Source organism: Giraffa tippelskirchi, chromosome X (assembly GCF_054371585.1).
Source record: "Giraffa tippelskirchi isolate mGirTip1 chromosome X, T2T-mGirTip1v1.2.pri, whole genome shotgun sequence".
Lineage (NCBI taxonomy): Eukaryota > Metazoa > Chordata > Mammalia > Artiodactyla > Giraffidae > Giraffa > Giraffa tippelskirchi.
This window is the reverse complement of record NC_137289.1, coordinates 3,075,774-3,093,854: the sequence shown is the minus strand read 5'-3', so window position 1 is coordinate 3,093,854 and position 18,081 is coordinate 3,075,774. Positions and strand designations below refer to the sequence as shown.

At 56.7% G+C, this 18,081-nt stretch overlaps 1 protein-coding gene across 14 annotated transcripts in view; it reads left to right on the top strand.

The window, feature by feature from the left end:
* Positions 1-2,537: 2,537 nt before the first annotated feature.
* The window catches only part of ZNF185 (zinc finger protein 185 with LIM domain), a 52,840-nt gene continuing 37,296 nt past the window's right edge, over positions 2,538-18,081 (top strand). For 8 of the 14 annotated variants that reach the window (XM_081567364.1, XM_081567368.1, XM_081567365.1 and 5 more), the window contains exons 1-7: positions 2,545-2,950; positions 14,684-14,762; positions 14,904-15,027; positions 15,242-15,307; positions 17,055-17,093; positions 17,196-17,273; positions 17,776-17,865. In XM_081567364.1, the coding sequence (XP_081423490.1) occupies positions 14,729-14,762; positions 14,904-15,027; positions 15,242-15,307; positions 17,055-17,093; positions 17,196-17,273; positions 17,776-17,865 (431 nt within the window). In that variant the 5' untranslated portion in view covers positions 2,545-2,950; positions 14,684-14,728. Of the gene's footprint in view, positions 2,951-12,283; positions 12,345-13,191; positions 13,288-14,683; positions 14,763-14,903; positions 15,028-15,241; positions 15,315-17,054; positions 17,094-17,157; positions 17,274-17,775; positions 17,866-18,081 lie in introns of those variants that run through there. The other 6 variants (XM_081567360.1, XM_081567357.1, XM_081567355.1 and 3 more) reach the window with 5 other exon arrangements.

The window sequence follows — 18,081 nt, the reverse complement described above, 5'->3', positions numbered from 1 at the left end:
GAGACTACTTGAGCTGGGAGACTCCAGGAGGACTCTGCCAGGGCCTGGAGGGCTGGTCAGCCTTGGAGCTAGAGATGGGGGTCAAGGCACAAGAGGAGCTGAGAGTAGAAAGGGACAGGGCCAAGCTCGAGCCAAGCAGGGGTAGAGCCCAGTCTGGGGGCAACCAGCAGCCACAAGAGTCTTGGCCCTCCAGCTCTAATCCAAGGGGAAGTTCACGAAGGACCCGGTGTTCTGGCTAAGAACCGGACGGCAGTTCACCAGCAAGGAGACATCTCGTGCAGGGCCCTGGTGGGACAAGAGCACTCGGTGTGTCTGGGTCCACATGCCCGAGAGCAAGGAGTCAAAGAGGATGCTGATGAAATTGGCAAGGGCCTCGAAGCCTGGCTGAGGTGGCTGGGGGTGGCCCTGGCAGGGGTGGGGGGGCTCCGTTGGGGCAGTGAGCAGGTGGGCAGGGCAGGGCAAGGTAGGGCAAAGCAGTCACCTTTCGAGTCAAACTCGTTTGCAGGCAAGATCAGCTGCAGGGCCTGGCAGCCTGGCAGGGAGGGAGGAGTTAAGGAAAAGCCGATCCCTTTGGCTGGTGCTGTCATGGCGGAACTGACCCAGTGGGGGCTGAATCACCTGGTATGTGGGAAGAGCGTGAGGCCCTGGGGCAACCCAGCCCCAGGCAGCCCTTGCTCACTGGCCATTGTTGGCTTTGGACACCACTCTCGCTTGTGCTCTCTGGAGTGAGCTTGCCATTTCCTACTGGTGGCCTTCGAGAGGGGGGCCACCCTCTTTCTCATCCTTATATCTACTGCATCCCTGTGACCTCTACCTTCTACCTCTTTAAGTAAAGGGCTCTGGAAGGGTAAGGGGGCCCAGAGAGGGGATGAGACATACCCAAGGTCATATAGTGAGTATCATCTTTAGGAGCTAGGATGCCAAGTCAAATCCATGGTGACCAGCAACCTGAGATCAGGGGCAGGGAGGTGTTCGATGCTGGTCCCCAGACTGGAAGCAGAGAAACATTTGTAGCAAGAGACGCAGATGAGCTGAAGTGACTTTATGCTTTAGATATAATCCCTACTCCCACATCACCCACACATATATTCACTCAGATATAGGGCTGCTTCCTCTCTACCTGATAAAGCCCGAGAAGAGCAAGGACAGCTTCCTGAGTGTCAATCACCTCTCAATCCTCCCCAACCCCCCATGTTGGTTTCCATGTCCCAGTGATGACTCAGACAGGGCCCTGCCCTCCCCAAGCTCACCGTCTAGAACAATAAAAGGTGACAGCCACTATGCTTGATTGATGCAGTCAGAGGGAACTGGGGAAGCACAGACAAGGAAGTGATCTACTTGCCTGGATGACCTGTGCAGTCAGGAGAGAATTTACAAACGCTTGAGGAAAGTTTTGAACAATGACTAGGAGCTCACTAAACAGACAAGGGGACAAAAGACATTCTAGGGAGTCTGAGCACCAGGAGTACAAGCGTCAAGGAGACAGGATGTATTCAGAAAGTGGAAGGTGGTGAATGTGGCTGGAACATATTGAACCAAGGGAAGAGAGTGGCTGGGTCTGCAGCCAAATCCTTGAGCCCCTTAAAGAGGTTGTCTTTTATCTTGAGAGCCATGGGAAGCCATCAAAGAGCTACAGGCAGCTTTGGAGCCATGTGCAAAGTCCTTGAGTGACTGCTGTGTGGAGACTGGATGGGGAGGAAGGCAAGACCAGAGGCAGGGAAAACAATGAGGAGGCTGGTCCCGTAGCCCAGGCTTGGACTGGGGTGGTGGCAGTGGGCGTGGAGAGAAGTGGATGGATTGGAGGACCCTTGGGACCTAGATTCAGCAGGGTTTGTTGAAGGAGAACCCGTTGCTCCGTGGTTTGGATGCTCTCATCCTCATAGATCATCTCCTGGCCGATTCTGTGTGGTCTCTTGGAGAGAGAAGCCCCACAGGTAAGGGTAGAGGCTTCTTCTGACACTCAGTCCATGCTAGCCCCTAGCCCACTGCCTTCACTGTCACCAGTACTCAGCAAGCATAACAATGGCACAAGTACTCAAAAAGCAGGAATGAATGAATGATACTCATGAAACTGCACTGGACCTCGGGATCTGGCTGTGTCCCCCCACCGAGTTTGCAGGGGTGCCCTGGCTAGGCGGACAGGGTGTTCGCTGCAGTGTCTTTGAAACCCCAAGTTTCCCAGGAGGGTTTCCCAGGATGAGAACTCAGGCGCCGCCGGGTAGTAGGCTCTCTGCTTTTCTTCTCCTTCCCAGCCTCCGGGACTTCCTGCATGATCTGAGCCGACAGCCCCCAGCGCCCCTCCCCACTCCTGTCTGGGATCTCCATCTGTAAAATGGATCTAGGAACAGTAGCTCTCCACAGAATGAACCCGCAGCATCTGCGCAAATCATCGCCCCAAACCGGGGCCAGATTGGGCCGGGCGCGGGCTGGGGCGCAACTGGGCAGCCCGGGCCATTCACGTGGCGGCGGCCTCCCAGCCCGGGGGCCGCGAGCCCAGAGGAATTTGCCTGGAAGTTTTCCACAGCGGCCGAGCCTTCGGGAGCTCACTCTGGGCTCGGTGCGGGGAACCCAGGCCTTGATTTCTCCAGCGGCCCCAGGAGGCGGGGCCGGGAAGCGGCCGGCGGGCCGAGGACCCTGGCGGGGGAATGTCCGGAATGTGCCAGGCGCATCTACCTACCCCAGGAGAGGGCAGAGGAAGGGGGCCGGCCGAGGGGAGGGGCGAGGGGCGAGGCTCTGGGCGCCGGAGAAAACCTGTTTGTTCTCCTGCGGGCGGAGCCCAGTCCGCGCCTCCTCACCGGCCCGCGTGCTCCCCATCGCTCCCCGCGCCCCGCGTCCGCTCCCCGGCCCGGCCCGGCCCGGCCCGGCTGGCGCTGCGCACCGGTGGGAGCCCGCGCCCCGCGCCCGCCGGACCCTACCTACGCCCGTCCCGCGAGCCGGGCACCTGTGCCAGGTAGGGCAGTCGAGTCGCCGTCCGCCGTCGGCGCGGCCGGCAGAGTCCGCGGTGGGGGAGGGGGGGACTCGGGAAGAGCCCAGCCGGGTGACAGCGACGACTCGGGGCCTCAGTTTCCCCATCCATAATCTTCACTCTAAGGGCTTCTGCCGGCTGAGGGACGATACTTAGTTTTCTGATTTCGCTGTGAGTGAAGAGACTAAGAAGAGAGGCACCTAAGGCTGGCCTGGCCCACCCTCTTTCTGCTAGAGAGGGGGTGATTGTTAGTAAATGGCCTGGGGCCAGGGTGCTCTGTGAGTTGATTGCAGGCCGCGGGAATAAGGGAATCTTAGATCAGCTAGTTCTCCCTGTGTCCATTTTGTAGATGAGAAAACCAAGACCCAGAGTCTGGCTCACCCTGGCGCCCAGACCAGGAGGTTCACCGGTTACTTGTGATGAGCGTGTGCTGGGCACCAGGTAGTCTCCTGAAGGGCCACTGGGAAGGTAGCTGCTCAGACCTAAGGCGCCGAATCAAGCGCGGCTGGGTGTTATCAACAGGATCTGCCATGAGCAGGCTCTGTGGCTGGATTGTTTCGGGGGCAGGGGAGCCAAGAGCCTTGTCCTCTTTGGAAAGGCACAGTGATACCTCTGCCTTGGAAAGAGACTAAAAGCTCAACTCCTCTGCCTACTCAGCTACTTCTGAGCAGGGGATGTCCAAGAGGGTAAGACGCCTGGTTACCTCCTACCCAGGGATGCTGGGGGCTCACATGAGGTTGGTGGTGAGTGTGCCAGGGCTTTGCAATAGGAATTATGCTCATGCTGAGCCATTTGCACATGGTCTTCACACCATGGAAGGCCACACAGCCACATCTCAGGACCACTCAGCAAACCCTGAGAGAGAGCCCGTCACAACCCACCCAGAGGTGGTCCAGACCCCTGGCACCTGGACCCAGTACTGCCTGGGCCTCATGGCCTTGTGGACTGCTGATCGTGGTACCTGGCTTGGAACAGAAAACAGGGCCCCATGGGCCAACAGACCTGGACAGTGGGGAGGAGCTCTGCATTCCCACTTGTCATTACCAGCTCACTTAGAGCTGTGGTGGAAGGTGGGGGTGGAATAGTGCCCTACCTTCCCAGGGTCTCCACTGCCTCATCTGAAAAATCAGGAGCAATGCAGAGACCAGCTCAGAGGCCCTGTTTACTGCTTCAAAGCAAGGGGCCAGGACACAGATGCACAGACCAGGAGCCAGCTTGCAGGTTGGCCCTGGTACTTGTGCTGTTCACCTCATCACCCCTGGACCACCCCAGGATGCGAAGGAGCAGAACCATCTCACCTGCCCTACCCCCACTGTCCATCAGTTCCCAGCCCTAGCCCTTGTGCCTTCAGAAGCCAGGACCTCACTGGGGCCTCTGTGCTCAACTATGGAGAGCTGATGTGAGGCGCCCAGCACAGGGCCAGGCACACAGCAAGTGCTCAGATCTGTTCGTTTGTACCCTCTGGACACACACAACTCAGCGACAGAGGTGGACCACGACCACACTGAGGGCTGCTGCCCTGAGTAGCATTAGCACAAGGGGCTGTGGGAGCCTGGGATGGGGGAGCAGGCCTGGCTGGGAGGATCAGAAAATACTTCCTGGAGGAGGAGGACTTGGAAGCAGCAGAAGGAGCTCAGGAATTGCCCAGTCAAGGCCCGCACATTCTTCTTTGAAACTGTCTACCTCCCTTCCTCCTCAACTCGAGCCAGATTCCAGATGGAGTGCCCCAACCTGACGGTACTGATCCCAGGAGCAGCCAACGCTTCACCTCGGCCTCTAGCCTGCCTTGTGCTTCTGCTTAGCACCCCTGTGGCCTAAGATTTAGCGGGACAGAGAGTCTGAGCCCCCAGCAGTGGGCCTGGGACCTGCCCATGGTAGGCATCGGCACCTGGTCCCTGAACTGCCCTCAGTTGATGCCAAGAAAAATTTCAAATCTGGCCCAATGTACTCCGGAAGCTGGAAGCCTGCTGTCTCCCTTCCCCACTCAGCCTCCATGGCTGACTGATCCCTTTGGACTGGATCTTGCTTCAGGCCACAGCTCATAAGGTGCCAGCTCATGCATAATGCCCACTTGCTTTCTGCTTGTTGAATGAGGCTGCCCCAACTGCCAGCCCCTGCCCCTAGCATCAGACAGGAGCATGGTTGGGGGAGAAGAGAGCTTTCCATGGTTCCAGAGTCCTGAGCAGCAACATATATGGTGCCCCAGGTCTTTGGGCCCCGAAGTTTGGGATCCATCCGGGGTCCTGCATTCCTTCCTGCTGCACTTGCAGACAGCTGACCGATGCTAGGTCAAGGGCAGCCACCCAGAGATCCGTGTGTCTGAAAGTGACCCTCAGAAGAGCTTGACTGGTGGTCATAGGGTGTGTGATGGGACATGCATGCACCTTTACAGTCAAGTGGTAGGAAAGTGGCTGGGAGACCAGACAGGGTTAAGACTCCAGCTTGGCCACAGTCTAGTTGTGCAAACCTGAGCACATCATGAAAGCTCTGGAGGCCCCGTGTCACCTGTCCAGAAGGGAGGCTGAAGCTAGAAGCGCTGTGCTTTCAGGGCTGTCAGTGGAGCCAGGGTCACCATATCCTCCTCCAGGGGCCATGGTCACCAGGAGTGAGGTTGAGGCCAGGTTGGGAGGGATATGGCCTCCCCACCCGAGGAGAAACCATTTTAAAATCCCTGCTAGTCTGTGCCAATGATGCACATATTATGTCTACCCACAGTTAAGTGATTTGGCACAGAACACTTCATTCTTGGTCATTTCTGGATGCCTACTAACTAGCATCTGATTTGCTTTCTTTGATGATTTTCACTCTTGAGTTTTTAGCTTTTATCTTGGAGTAATCAAAAACTCACAGAAAAGTGGTAAGACTGGTACCAAGACCCGCCGTATCCGGATCCCCCACTGTGAACACTTCTGGTCATTTTCTTCAGGAAAGGGGATGCTGATGTGGGAGCACTCGTGTGACTGTCACCTTCCAGGGGCCACAGCAGGGTCAGGAGGTGGGACCGGCTGGACAATGAAAGGACCAGTGGCTCAGGGGGTGTCATTCTCAAACTCTATAAGGAATTAGGGGAGCCAGAACCTGCAACTTAAGCACGTGTACCAGGAGACCTAGATGCCAGAGGGACCTAGAATCCACTTTCGGAAACACTCCCTAGGCTTTTCCTGTGGGAAGGGTGCTCACAACCTACTGCAAGAGGTGGTGGCAGCCAAGGTGGCTCTGTGGCTCTGTGGCCACAGCCTGGGTCCGAGAGGAGGCCTGGCCTCTGGGAGCAATGGTGGGTAGGCCCCCCACTGCTGCTGCTTGTTGTCCCTGGCAGTCCCTGGCTGCATCGTGGGCATGCTGCGGGTGCTCTGGGCGGCCCCTTGATCTGGTCCCCAGGATTGTTGGCTCAACACGCGACTTTCTGATGACTCGGTCAGTTTCCCATTGAGCAGGCCCGAGGATTCCTACCACCAGAACGGGTATCCCAGGTACAAATGCTCACATCAGGCAGCGCCTGGTTTAAGACTGAAACAAAACAAAACACAAAACCAGGACTTGCCTCATTACTTCTGCCCAGCGAGCTCCTACTCATTCTTTCATTGTTTTTTCAGAAAGACCCGAGCCAAAGGCACCTTTTTGGGAAACGCAGTGCTGCTCTAGGCCCCTGTCTGTCTGTCTGTCTGTCCAGCACCGGGTCGGGCTTCACCTTTCTGAAAAGCCTTATGGGATAAATGAAAATGTGGGAAGTCAGGATCTGCAGTGGACAAGAGTGAGGAAGGAGGGGGCTGGGAAGGAAGATGGCAGCCTCACTTGTGATCTCCCATGACCAGAGGCAAGTGGAGAGGACTTCCCTGTCACTGGAACTGCTCTAGCAGAGGCTGAATGGGTGGCAGGAGTAAGGGTGCAGGGGTGTTCCTGGGGTGGAGAGAGTTGGTTGGGATGGAAGTGGGCTCTGGTGACCCCTGGGTCCCTTTCAACCCCCTTGACTGTCTGTGGGCCCCACTGGAATGAACTGAAGACCACCTTGGTTCCAGGCTGCAGAGACACCTGGAGTGTGTGCTGGGAGGCTCAGCAGGGGGAGGTGGCCACACTGGGGATAGCTCTTGTCAGTGGCTCTGGCAAAGGGTCCCTGGCATGTTGACTCTGCCCAGCCCCCTGGCCTCCACAGAGACATCTCAGAGGGTCCTGCCCAGAAGCCCTTGCTGGCCTTTGAGACCAAGCCACCTCTGCAATAGCCCAGTTGCCCAAACCAGTTGCTTATATCCGGCCTGCTGAGAGCTAGAAAAGGGGCACAGAAGTGACGGGTGGCCAGGTGGCTGTGTCCTACTGGGGCTTGAACTCCCCACCTCCTGAAGGGAGCTGGCCAGCCTCAGACATCTGCCTCCCTGGGCCCTTCTGGTGCTGACGCCAAGAAGTCTAGATTCTGGGGTGTTGAAGGGTGGGATGAGGGGAGGTAAAATTCCAGACTTTCATGCAGAAGTCATTTACCTGTAAAGCACATTTACAAATATTCCCCCTAGTCCATGCATTTTTTTTTCCATATTACATTTTCCCCCTCTGCAACCCAAGTCTCCTCCAGCTCTTTTTTCCACGTGGTGCGCCTCCTTCCTGCCACCCCTTGGCTTCCAGGCATGAGGCCTAGGATGGGAACATCACAGGCCGGCAAGGCGCTCCACTCTGCTGCTCGCACAGAGCAAAGAGGCTGGCTAGGGCTCCTGGGAGCTGTGTGCTGCTTAGCTGACTGAGGGACTTGGACATGACCCAGCTGCTCAGCCATCAGTCTGGAAGGTCTCTGAGGGGCCCCTTCCCCCTGAACTGCTGCCGAGAATCTCTGGATCCCAGGAACCCCTGGAGGAAAACAACCTCTCTGCTGACTGTCCTCTCACCAGCTGCTGGGACCGGGAATCAGGATGTCCTCGTTCCTGAGAGCTGGTCTCGGGAGACTGTCTCACAAAATGGGATGTTTGATCGTTCCAGCCCTTTTGGCCTGGGGAGTCAGGTCAGCTGAGCCAGTGCCAGCTTAAGTTGACCAGGGTCCAAACTTCGATACTTGGCCAAGCTTGTGCCTTGAGAAAAGGACCGGATGAGGATAACCAAACAGGAATCCCCAGCCCCCTTCCTGCTCCCTGCCATGTCCTGCCTGGGGCCTCAGCATTGTTTGTCTGGGTGCAGGTCCTCACTAGGGTGCCGGGCCTTTGACCTCCAGGGATGCTGCCAAGGAAGGACGGGAGGCTATGGCCCTGGTTATGAGCTGCACTGAAGCCAGTGCCGCCCCCTCATGGCCAGGCGCAGGGGTCTGGGAGTGCTTTGAGACCCAGGCTTCATCCTCAGCCAGACAGGGTAAGTGACGGGTCCAGTGACTTTTTCTGACACCACGGAACTTGGACTCTGTGTCTCTTGCTCCTTCCTTTGCACGTGAGTTGGAAGAGACACCAGCTGTGCCTCTCCTGTGAAGTGACAGATAGTGGGCCCAGACGGTTTATCTCCAAACAAGCAGTGTTGCCACTGTCTTGTCAGCTTCTGTTTCTGCTGCCCCTCCCTTCAGGCTCAGAGCTGCCGGGATGGCTGCAAAGGGAAGCTCGCTAAGGAAGCCCCTTGGCTAGAGGTGGGGCTCTCCAGCAGGTGGGCTTTGACTACCTCATTGTCACCTGTCCCCTGGGGCACATCATTACCCTGAAGGACCTCGAGAGAGATCTCTCACAGGCATTAACATACAAGGGTGAACCCTCATCTTAAAGCTCAGAGGCTTTTGCTTGAAACACAACCAAAGAGGACCCACCTGTCTCTTCTGGGAGGTGGCAATAAAGCACGGGGACTTTTCTTTGAGCCTGTTCCCCGATGCTGGGACCCCTGGAGGCTCTTATTCACAGAGGACATGGGTACCAGCCCCACCCCTGGGCCCAGATCCCCCATTGGCAGGGCCAGTCTTCTGATGTGTTGAGCTGTTGCACAGCCGCGAGGGTCACGCAGAGGTGTCCTCCCTGCCTCCCTGTCTCCCCTTCTCACTGAGGGTGGTGGCCCCCAGGTTGAATTCAGCCAGGAGGTGGGCATGGAGGAACTCTGGCCAGGGGAGCTGACTGGATCCTCAAGCAGTTTGTCATAAGAGGGCCAGAGGGGACAGATGTGACAGCCAGGGTCCTCCTTGCAGGTTTTGTTTCTCCACGGTCTAGTCACGACACCTTCATCCCATGGTGGGGGAGCCAGAGCCCCATAAAAATGCTCACAGACAGAGCTTTACTAAAACATTGCCTCAAGTTGGCCCAGCAGCCAGCCCCTGCACTGGGTGGCCCAAGGCCTCAGTGACTTCATCCAGATGTCCCTGTCACATCTGTTTTCGGTCACTGGGCTTGGCCGCATGGGTCACGGTTGGCTATGCCCTCTTGCCTTGTCCCATTGCTTCCTCACGCTTGATCTCTGAGCCATGCCTAACGTGTCTGCCCGGAGCTGAGCCGAGGACTGTGGTGCCAATAGACCGCATTGTGTTTGATCCCTGCCAGCCAGGGTCGGCGCCCTGCAGAAGGTCCATACACATGCAGAAACACAGCTGGACCTCCTGTCAGCTCCCTGGCTGCAGAGTGTCCCAACTCCTCTCGGGGAGGAAGGCCTGCCCCTCGCCCCCCTGCTGGTCGTGCACCTACTCATGCTTTGCTCACGGTGGCCAGAGTCCAGCACATACACATACACGCAAGCCCCAACTCCTGTGCCCTCTGGCTGCAGCTCCTGGAAGGCAAGGCTGAAGCTGTTTTGTTCCTCTTCCCTCCCAGTTCACCTGGGAGGTCCCTGCCTGGTACCCAGCACCTGCCGCCCAGGGTGGGAGAAGGGCAGTCACTCAGCTTGCCATCGACTTTCACATGAGCCCCACCGCCTTGCCCCCACCATGGTGTTCTTCCCATTGTCTGGAAGAAGGCAGCCCATCCCAGATGGGCCAGGGGGCACCGAGGAAGAGTGTGGGGGCAGCAACAGCACAGAGGGACCGCCGGGGGACATGAGGGCTCCTGTGAGAGGCGCCGCCTGGGCTGAAGCTCCAGGTCTTTTGTCAGGGGTGGAGATACAGAAGCCTGCTTGGGAGAGTGGGTGGGCACAACATGCGGAGTCAGGCAGGTTGGTGATTCCAGAAAACTTTCTCCCAGTTTTCTCATCTTGGAGGCCACGTGTGTGCCTGTGGGGTGATTGGGTGACCCCTCCTCCTGCTGTTTCTCTCTCCATCTCTGTCTCCTCATACATCAGCCAAGCGCTGGTGTCCTTGTCTGCCAGCTCTCCCAGGTCCCTCCCCCAGCTCCTCTGCCTCAGCTCTGACCCCACTCACTGATGGCCTCAGATGCCTCCGGGCTCACTGTGGCTGGGACCACAGGCTCTGCACACCTCCCTCGTTGGCTCTTCACTTTTCTCTATCCAGTCAAGGCCAGAAGCTTTTCCTGGGAGGTTGCCGGGTGGCATTGCGATGCTGCAGCAGCTGGGAGGAAGGTGCGGGGCAGCTACCTGCGTCAGAGAGAGCCTGTCCTGACTCTCTCATCCAGCCCTGCCAGGGACACTGCCCTAGCCTGCCCCAACAGACAAGTGCAGGCGAATGGAAGAGGGAGGGAGAAGGGAGTAAAGGGCATGGAGGGTGGCCTGACTTGCTCAGGAGGACTTGCACTTGGTCCTGAGCTGCCCTGGGACAAGTCCAAATATAGGGCCTTGGTCGGATTTAGCAAGAGAAAGGGTCCTGCCTAGTGGAGCTGAGAGAGAGGATGGAAGGTGGTAGGGAAGCCACCCATTCCTTTGATGGCCCAAGACAGGCCCTTGGGCAGGGTGATGTGACACTTCCTAAGAAATGAGAAGCCATCTCCCTATCAAGGTAGATTCAGGGTTGTTGTCCTGAAAAGGTGCACAGTGAGGACACCCACTAGCATCCAGATAGCAACCCATGGCATGGGACAGAGCTGGCACCAAATTACAGGGAGTGGGGCACATGGTCTGGCTTGGGGGTGTCCTGCCACAGGTTTGGTGGCTCAGCACCACTTCACAGATGAGGCTCAGAGAGTGGGACTCATGGGCCAGGAGAGCCTAAAAGAGTTTGGAAGAAGTCCAAGTGCCCAGAGAAGGAGGAAGGCTGGAAGGCCTGATCAGGCGGGAATTCTCCTGCCTTTTGAAGGTGGCTAGAGGTGGAGCCTTTGGATGATGTGGCATCCATCTAGTCTTGTTCTCCACCTTCTGCATGGGGTGAGTGGGGAGGTGCATGGGTCTGCAGTTAGAACAGTTTCTCTCTTCCCATGTCTTCTTGAATTCAAGCGCAAGCCCTGGCCATGAGAGACCTTGGCGTGTTGGACATGGAAACGGTAGAGGCTGGGGCTGCAGGGCGTCGGCTGCCCACCTCAGAGAGGATGCTGGGGTCTGGGGCTTGGAGTCAGTCATGAGGCTGAGAGGCCAGGCAGGCACCGTGTGCATGGCTGATCCAAGTTCAAGGTCTCCTCCGTGGAGCCAGAACCATACTGGTGCCTGGCCACCTGGACCCCAGGCTCTGTGATGTCATACCTGGGGTCAGCAGGGCTACTGTGAAGCCACAGCTGGGTGCTTAGGTTCTAGCTGGGTCCACTACCCTCTGAAAGTGTTGGAAGTGTGGCCTGGAGCCACTTGCCCAACCTCCCCCAGCTGGGTTTGCTCACTGTGAAGCAGGAGGATGGCATACTTACTGTGGGCGGGTTGCCCTGGTGTCAGAGCCTGAGTGTGCAAAGTGTGCTCCTTCTGTCCTACTGTGTCCTTGTGTTTTTGAGCTTCTAGGAGTGTGTCTCCTGCCATGTGCATGTCTGACCCATCTGAGAACTCAACCCACAATGCAGACAGGGGCAGCTTTGCAGGATGGGGTGTGGAAGATGATCATATACAGAGGAGTGAAATGTTTTTGTATACATGCTTTAGATGTTTCTTTTCCTGGGCATTTTTATGTAAATATAGTTTAATGAAATGAACACATCTTACAGATATTGTTTTAAAAGCTGCCTTTCACTTAATAATATATAGAAACCAATATACATGAAAGTTTGTTAAATATCACATATATCAATATCATTTGTAATGGCAGCCTACTATTTGCTTGAATGGTAGATCATATGTTTAAAGACAACTATTGGGAATTTGTATTATCGCCAAATTTTCACCATCATATTCAACACTGAGATGACACCCTCTTGTATACTGAGTTCTACTGATGTGCCTGTCTCCTTAGGAGAGGTTGCTATGAAGGGAATGGCTGGATCAATGGCCTTGCCCTCTCTGAGGCTCTCAGTACACAAGGAGACTTGCCCTCCAAAATGATGCCCTGACTGACCTGCCAGCCAACCCTGTTTGAGAGCCTTCCAGGAAAGAGCCCTCTTGAGTGGTCCACACCCCGTCCTGCAAAGCTGCCCCTGTCTGCAGTGTGGGTCGAGTTCTGAGATGGGTCAGACTAAGGGAGGGGATGGTAGGTCTGAGAGGAGAACTGGGTCAGAAGACTGGTGGTGATATTGTGTAAGTCAGGAGCATGGCCCCCGCCAACCTCTAGGCCAGTGGCATAAATGGGGGCAGGGAGTGGCAGGAGGGGACTGACTTGGCAGGGCCAGCTTCCAGGGATGCTGAGGCATATGGTCCACTTGGAGCACAGCGTTGACGTTGAAGTGAGAAGAGTGACTGGGTCAGGAGAGTTTTCCCCCCGTCTTAGAGACGGTAGGGAGCCAGCAGAAGCTGAGTGAGAAGCAAGGGCTGATGTGGGCCAAGAAGAATCAGGGGGCAGTGAGTGCTGCCAGAAGGAAGCACAGATGGCAGCTGGTAGTGACTGTGGCCTAAACCAGGGCTGTAGATGTGAGGGGAGTGGTAAAGTGGAGGGAGAAGCTAACTGGCTTGGACACGGATTCAGACCTCAGGTGTGCATCCATCTGGCTGGGACTCATCACCTAAAAGTCTCCATGTCATAAAGAGCTGCCATCTTCAGTCCTGTGAGAAGATTTTTCTTCCTGACTCAAATTTATAATCCCATCAAAAAAGACTTTTGACTTCTGAGACGAAACATCCGTCCTGGTCTTTGCCTGATGAGGTAGGACAAGAAGCTGTGAAGATGGAGTCTGGAGCAGGACCCACCCAGCTTCACTCCCTTGTTGTGGGCCCTTGTGAGTGCCCCTGCCACTTTGGCCTGGGAGTCCCCCGTGGCCCCTCTGCCTGTATGATTGGGCATGTGCCTGCACCTGCCCTGATTTGGGAAGTAAGTGGCTTGTTTGGTTCTGATTTGACAGAAAACTTCTAGGCAGCGTGACTAAGAGGCTTGTCAAGGGGAAACTGATGAGTTTCCAACCGAGTAGTGGGAGGTCCTGAGCTGAGGCACAGAAGAGGTAAGGGCCTACCCCCCACAAAGCCTGTTAGTCCACAGTACCAGGAGATGGAGGGACCAAGATCTTAGGCGGCTCAATGGGCTGCTCCAGGGGCTGCTGGGATGGGCCAGGGGTCAGTGTGGTCCTAGGATCACCTCCGGAGTGAGCTGTGACATGGCAGCCTTAGTGCAGGGCTAGGCACGCAGGGCTCCCACTCGCAGTGATGAGGTGCCGTTCCTGGCACACGGCGGGCTCGGGCCTCCTTGGCTGCTCATTCAGTGCAGTTTATGGGAAATCCAGCTCTTGCTGACGTGGCAAATTTGGTTTGCTCTTGGCGCCCTGCCCTGCCCTGCCCTACCCTGCCCATTTTACTGCCCCTGACCTCCATGAAAACATGTCCTGGACTTGCCAGCTAGCAGCATGGCCCAACTGCTCAGGCCCTGGCCCTGCAGGGGCCCAGAGGATGGCGGGCCTCTAAAAGGGAGACCCTTGTGCATAGGACTGTACGGTCAGAGCCAGGGGCCCTGCTTCCTGTCATGGCCACCCACAAAAGCCTCTTGCTCCTCTCCTGAGGCCCAAGGGACAGGCTGTGGTGGGTCAGTGCTTGGACTCAAGTCATCTTCAGTCAGTTCCATCCTGTAGAACTGGCTTCCCCTCTCCAGCCCCTCCTGGACCTGGGAGGCCTTAGAGACCACCATGGCCTAGCCCTCACAGGCCACAGAAGGGCAGCACTTGCTTCAGGGGCAGAGAGGTAACAACGAGGCTAGAAGACAAAGTGAGGAAGAGAAATCAGAGCACAGGACACCTCACCTGGTGCCCAAGGGCTTGCCCACTGGACACAGTGCCTACCCTCGAGCCACACAGGTTGTGGTGTGCAGTTGCAAGAATATTGGTGTCTTCTGTCCTCACAGCAGTCCTGAAGGGTGGACTTCTTCTTTTTTTTTTTAATTCCCACTTTATAAATGAGGACACTGAGCAAGTCAGAGGGAGAGGTTAGATGACCCATTCAAGGTCCATCAGATGGCCACTAAGGAGTGAGAGAGACATCCCAACCCCAAAGCGACTGTCACCCAGCCTCTATCCTTCCCCCATCCTTCCTCCTGGATCCACTAGTGTCGACCACTGCTGCCAACACTCACCAGGCTGGAGTCTGGCCAACAGAGTTCTCTAAGAGAGTTGGTGGCCTGCCTGTCTCAGCCATCTCCCCAACAGACAGGCCATGCGTTCCCCAAGGTGAGCAGTCCTGGGCAGATGCAGGATGTGCCACCCAGAGGGGCCCTTCGGCCAGACTTCACCAGCTCTAGCTTCCCCATGCCCAGAGGACAGTCTGGAAGGTCTCAGTGTGCCAAGGACCTTATGGTGATGAGCCATTATAAATACACGAAGTGACAAACCATGTGCTTGCCTTTGCCCCTAGGAGCCCTGTTGAATCTACTGAGAAGGGACGTTCAGAGAGAACGCCATGAGCATCTCAGCTCTTGGAGGAAGCAGCAAAGGTGAGGCCTGGGCATCCCCTAGGCCTGGACTTGGCCACAGGGCAGCAGAGTGAGAGCAGTGTATGGAGAGGGCTGCAAGCAGGCCTTGGGGCCCTGGGGTGGGGCGCCCCTGCTGAAGCCACTTGGCCTTGCCACCGCCAGGGAAGCCTCTCCCAGCAGGCGAGGAGGAGCGCAATACTGTCCTCAGGCAGATGAAGGTTCGCACCACGCTGAAGGGGGACAAGAGCTGGATCACCAAACAGGATGAATCGGAGGGCCACACCCTGTAAGTCCGGGTGGCTGGGAGGGCTGGCGGCGACAGGTTGGGCATGGGATGGCACTCCATGGGTTACACTAAACCAGCCCCAGGGTGGGAAAGGCCCAGTGCCAGAGTGTGTAATATGGACACGGGCCGGGGAAGGAGAAGGTGCGATGGGAACAGTGGGCCAAGTTCCTGAGGTACATGTAGCGGTCCCCTTTTGTGTTCCCTCTTTGCTCAGTGAGCTGCCCTCCGGCCGGACTCGTGCCACCTCGTTTTCATCAGCTGGGGAGGTCCCGAAGGCCAGGTGAGAGGTGCTGCCCCAATGGCAGGTGGGTGGGCCCGCATTGCAGTCCTCAGGGGACAGGGAGACCTTTGAACCCCACTGGAAGGACGGCTTTTCCGCTTTCTGGGGAAAGGAGCACAGGAATGACTGGATGCAGGTCCCCTGGGGCCAGCTGCCTCCCCAACTACACCTCTGTGACTTCAGCTGTGAACTGAGACCAAAATTGTCACTGAACAACCCCAAAGGGGTGTAGACGATGTCTCTGAGATCCTCTAGGGCCTTCAAGAGTCATACATGACTCCTTTGCATAGGTAATCAGGATGCCAGGGCAGACTCAACACTTGCTCCAACTGTCTCCAAGTTCAAGATGACATGTTTTGACAGCTGGCTCTCCTCTCTGTTTCAAGGACTTTTGCATAGAAGTGTCCACGGTGGTTCTGAAGTGTCAGCACATCCTGCCCAGATCAGGGGGAACTACTCCTAAGATGTAGGGGGTTAGCATTAGGGGATAGGGAATTAGGTTTAGGGTTAAGGTTGGGGAGGGTCGCTAAATTCAGCCTTGATCTTTGTTGCAAAGAGCCAGCAGTTGGCAGTTGAGGGCAGTGGCCACAGCTGGAAGGGTAGGGTCCAAGTTCAGTGCTAGCCCAGTGGGCTGCCTCTGGTCATGGTGGCCTTGCCCAGAACTTCTCAATGATTCAGCACCTGTTACCTACCAGGTCCTGTACTGAACACAGAGGACACAACCCTTTCCTCAGGGAACTGACATCCTAGCCGGGTAAAGGGGCCTGACCCAAGTAGAGAGATGAGCTTAAAAGATAGAATTGCCAATTGTGATAGCAGTCGGTAGTTGGCAAGGGCCTGAGCACAGTTCAAAGATAATCTACTCATTGTGGAGTACGTTTACTTTGGGGGTGCAGTTCTCAGCCTGGGCTTTGGTTTGGAAGTATGTTTGGAGAACACATGGGATAAGTGACCTTTTTTGCTCTGCTCCCAGCCCAAGTGAGCTGTGGGGATGGAGGGAAGTGCCCCTGCCACGTGCCCATGTGGGTCCCTTTAAGACCATCCCACGATACTCCAGCCTGACCTTCCCTGCCCGCATCCCTCAACCGACTCCTCTGAGCACTCCCTGTCCCCCAGGTGGGGAGTGCAGGCATCCCACTGGCTGGAGGAGGGAGGCTGGAGCGGAGTCGGAGGTAAAGGACAGCTGGCCTTCGCTGGCTCCTGCCTGGGCTCCACCCCTTGGGCCCTCATGAGTCTTCCTGGAGAGGACTGGGAAGAGTAGGGTGTCAGATCAGGTTAGGGGTTCTACCTGACATGGCTTCAGCCCCCAGCCTCTGACCATAGAGCCTCCAGCCTGAGCTGGGTCAGCTCTGAGGGTAGAGGTAGGGAGTGTTGTCATCCATCTCAGAAGAACTCCTGCTCAGGGGAGCACTGGGGCCTGGCAGAGCAGGGAGAAACCCAACTTTGGATGGGATACCTCTGTGTTCATGCCCAGCCATGGAACATACCTTCCTGGGTGCCAGCTGTGAGCCAGGGCCCAGAAGAATCAGCCTTTCCTGGGGAGCATGAAGGAGACAGGCAGACCAGGACAGGCACCCTGGCTAGGGATGCAGATGTGGTTGGCTGTCTTGAGAAGCAAATGGTGCCTCTTGCTCCCCTTTTTCTGACCACACTGGGACACCCATCAGCTCACCCTTTACTGTCATCGGGGAGCCTGGGCCCACCTGTGAGGCTTCCGTTCACATCCTACCTTCTTTTCCCTCGGCAGGTCCCTGAGCACGAGGGCTCCCATGGGCTATATCATCCGGTAGGTGACCGCAGGAGCCCGCCCACCTCCCCATGCCCAACCACATGGCCCTGGATTCTCCCAGGGGGCTCACCAGGCTGCTTCTCCCGGACTCTCTTTCAGCGGAGTGTTCACCAAGCCTGTGGACAGCTCGTCCCAGCCTCACCAGCACTTCCCCAAGGCCAATGGAGCTCCAAAAAGGTGTGTTGACAGGGTGCTGGCCAGTTGTCCAGCAGGAGGTATGGGAGTCCACTGCCTGTCACTGAGGGGGTGGTAGGTGTCAGGTCTCTTCCTGTGTAAGGCAGGCCCCTGGACCACACGACCAGTGCCCTTGTCCTTGTGCCAGTTGTGGCACAGGGTCACCAAGACAGAGGCACAGGGAAGAGGCTGTGCAGAGCCCAGACTTGCTGATCAGCTGTGCTGAGTTGTCAGCTTTCGGCCACCATCTTCTCAACAGGCTGACACCAGGCTGAACCTGGTGTCAGAAAAGCAGGACCAAGGGGGCTAGGCCTGTCTATGGCAAGAGGGTGGCCCTGCTCAGGGTGGTATACATGTCCTGGGTATCTGGCAGGGCTGAGAGCAAAGAGGAAAGGGCACCAGCACCCACTTGTCCACCTGCCACATGCCTGCTGGGCCATGTAGGCAAATGTGGAAGCAAGAGGGGGCCTGCGGGTACACACCTGAAAACTCCTTGTCTCTCTAGCATGGCCAATCTGGGGAAAGCAGCTCCCACTGGCCCTCCCCGCCCCTCCTCCTCTGGCTACAAGATGACCACGGAGGATTACAAGAAGCTGTGAGTAGGCAATCACAGACCCAACTTGGTTCCCTCTTCCCAGGGCCCAAACACAGGGCCCGCTGAGGGCAGCTGCCTGCTTGCCTCTGAGCACAGTGCAGACTGCTGTCCTGCCACTCTGACCTCCCTGCCAGTTGCCACTGTGGCCTGGACCCCACCAGAGGGTGGGCAGCCCCAGAATGTTGGACAGTGTGCACCTTGTACTTCTGATCTCAG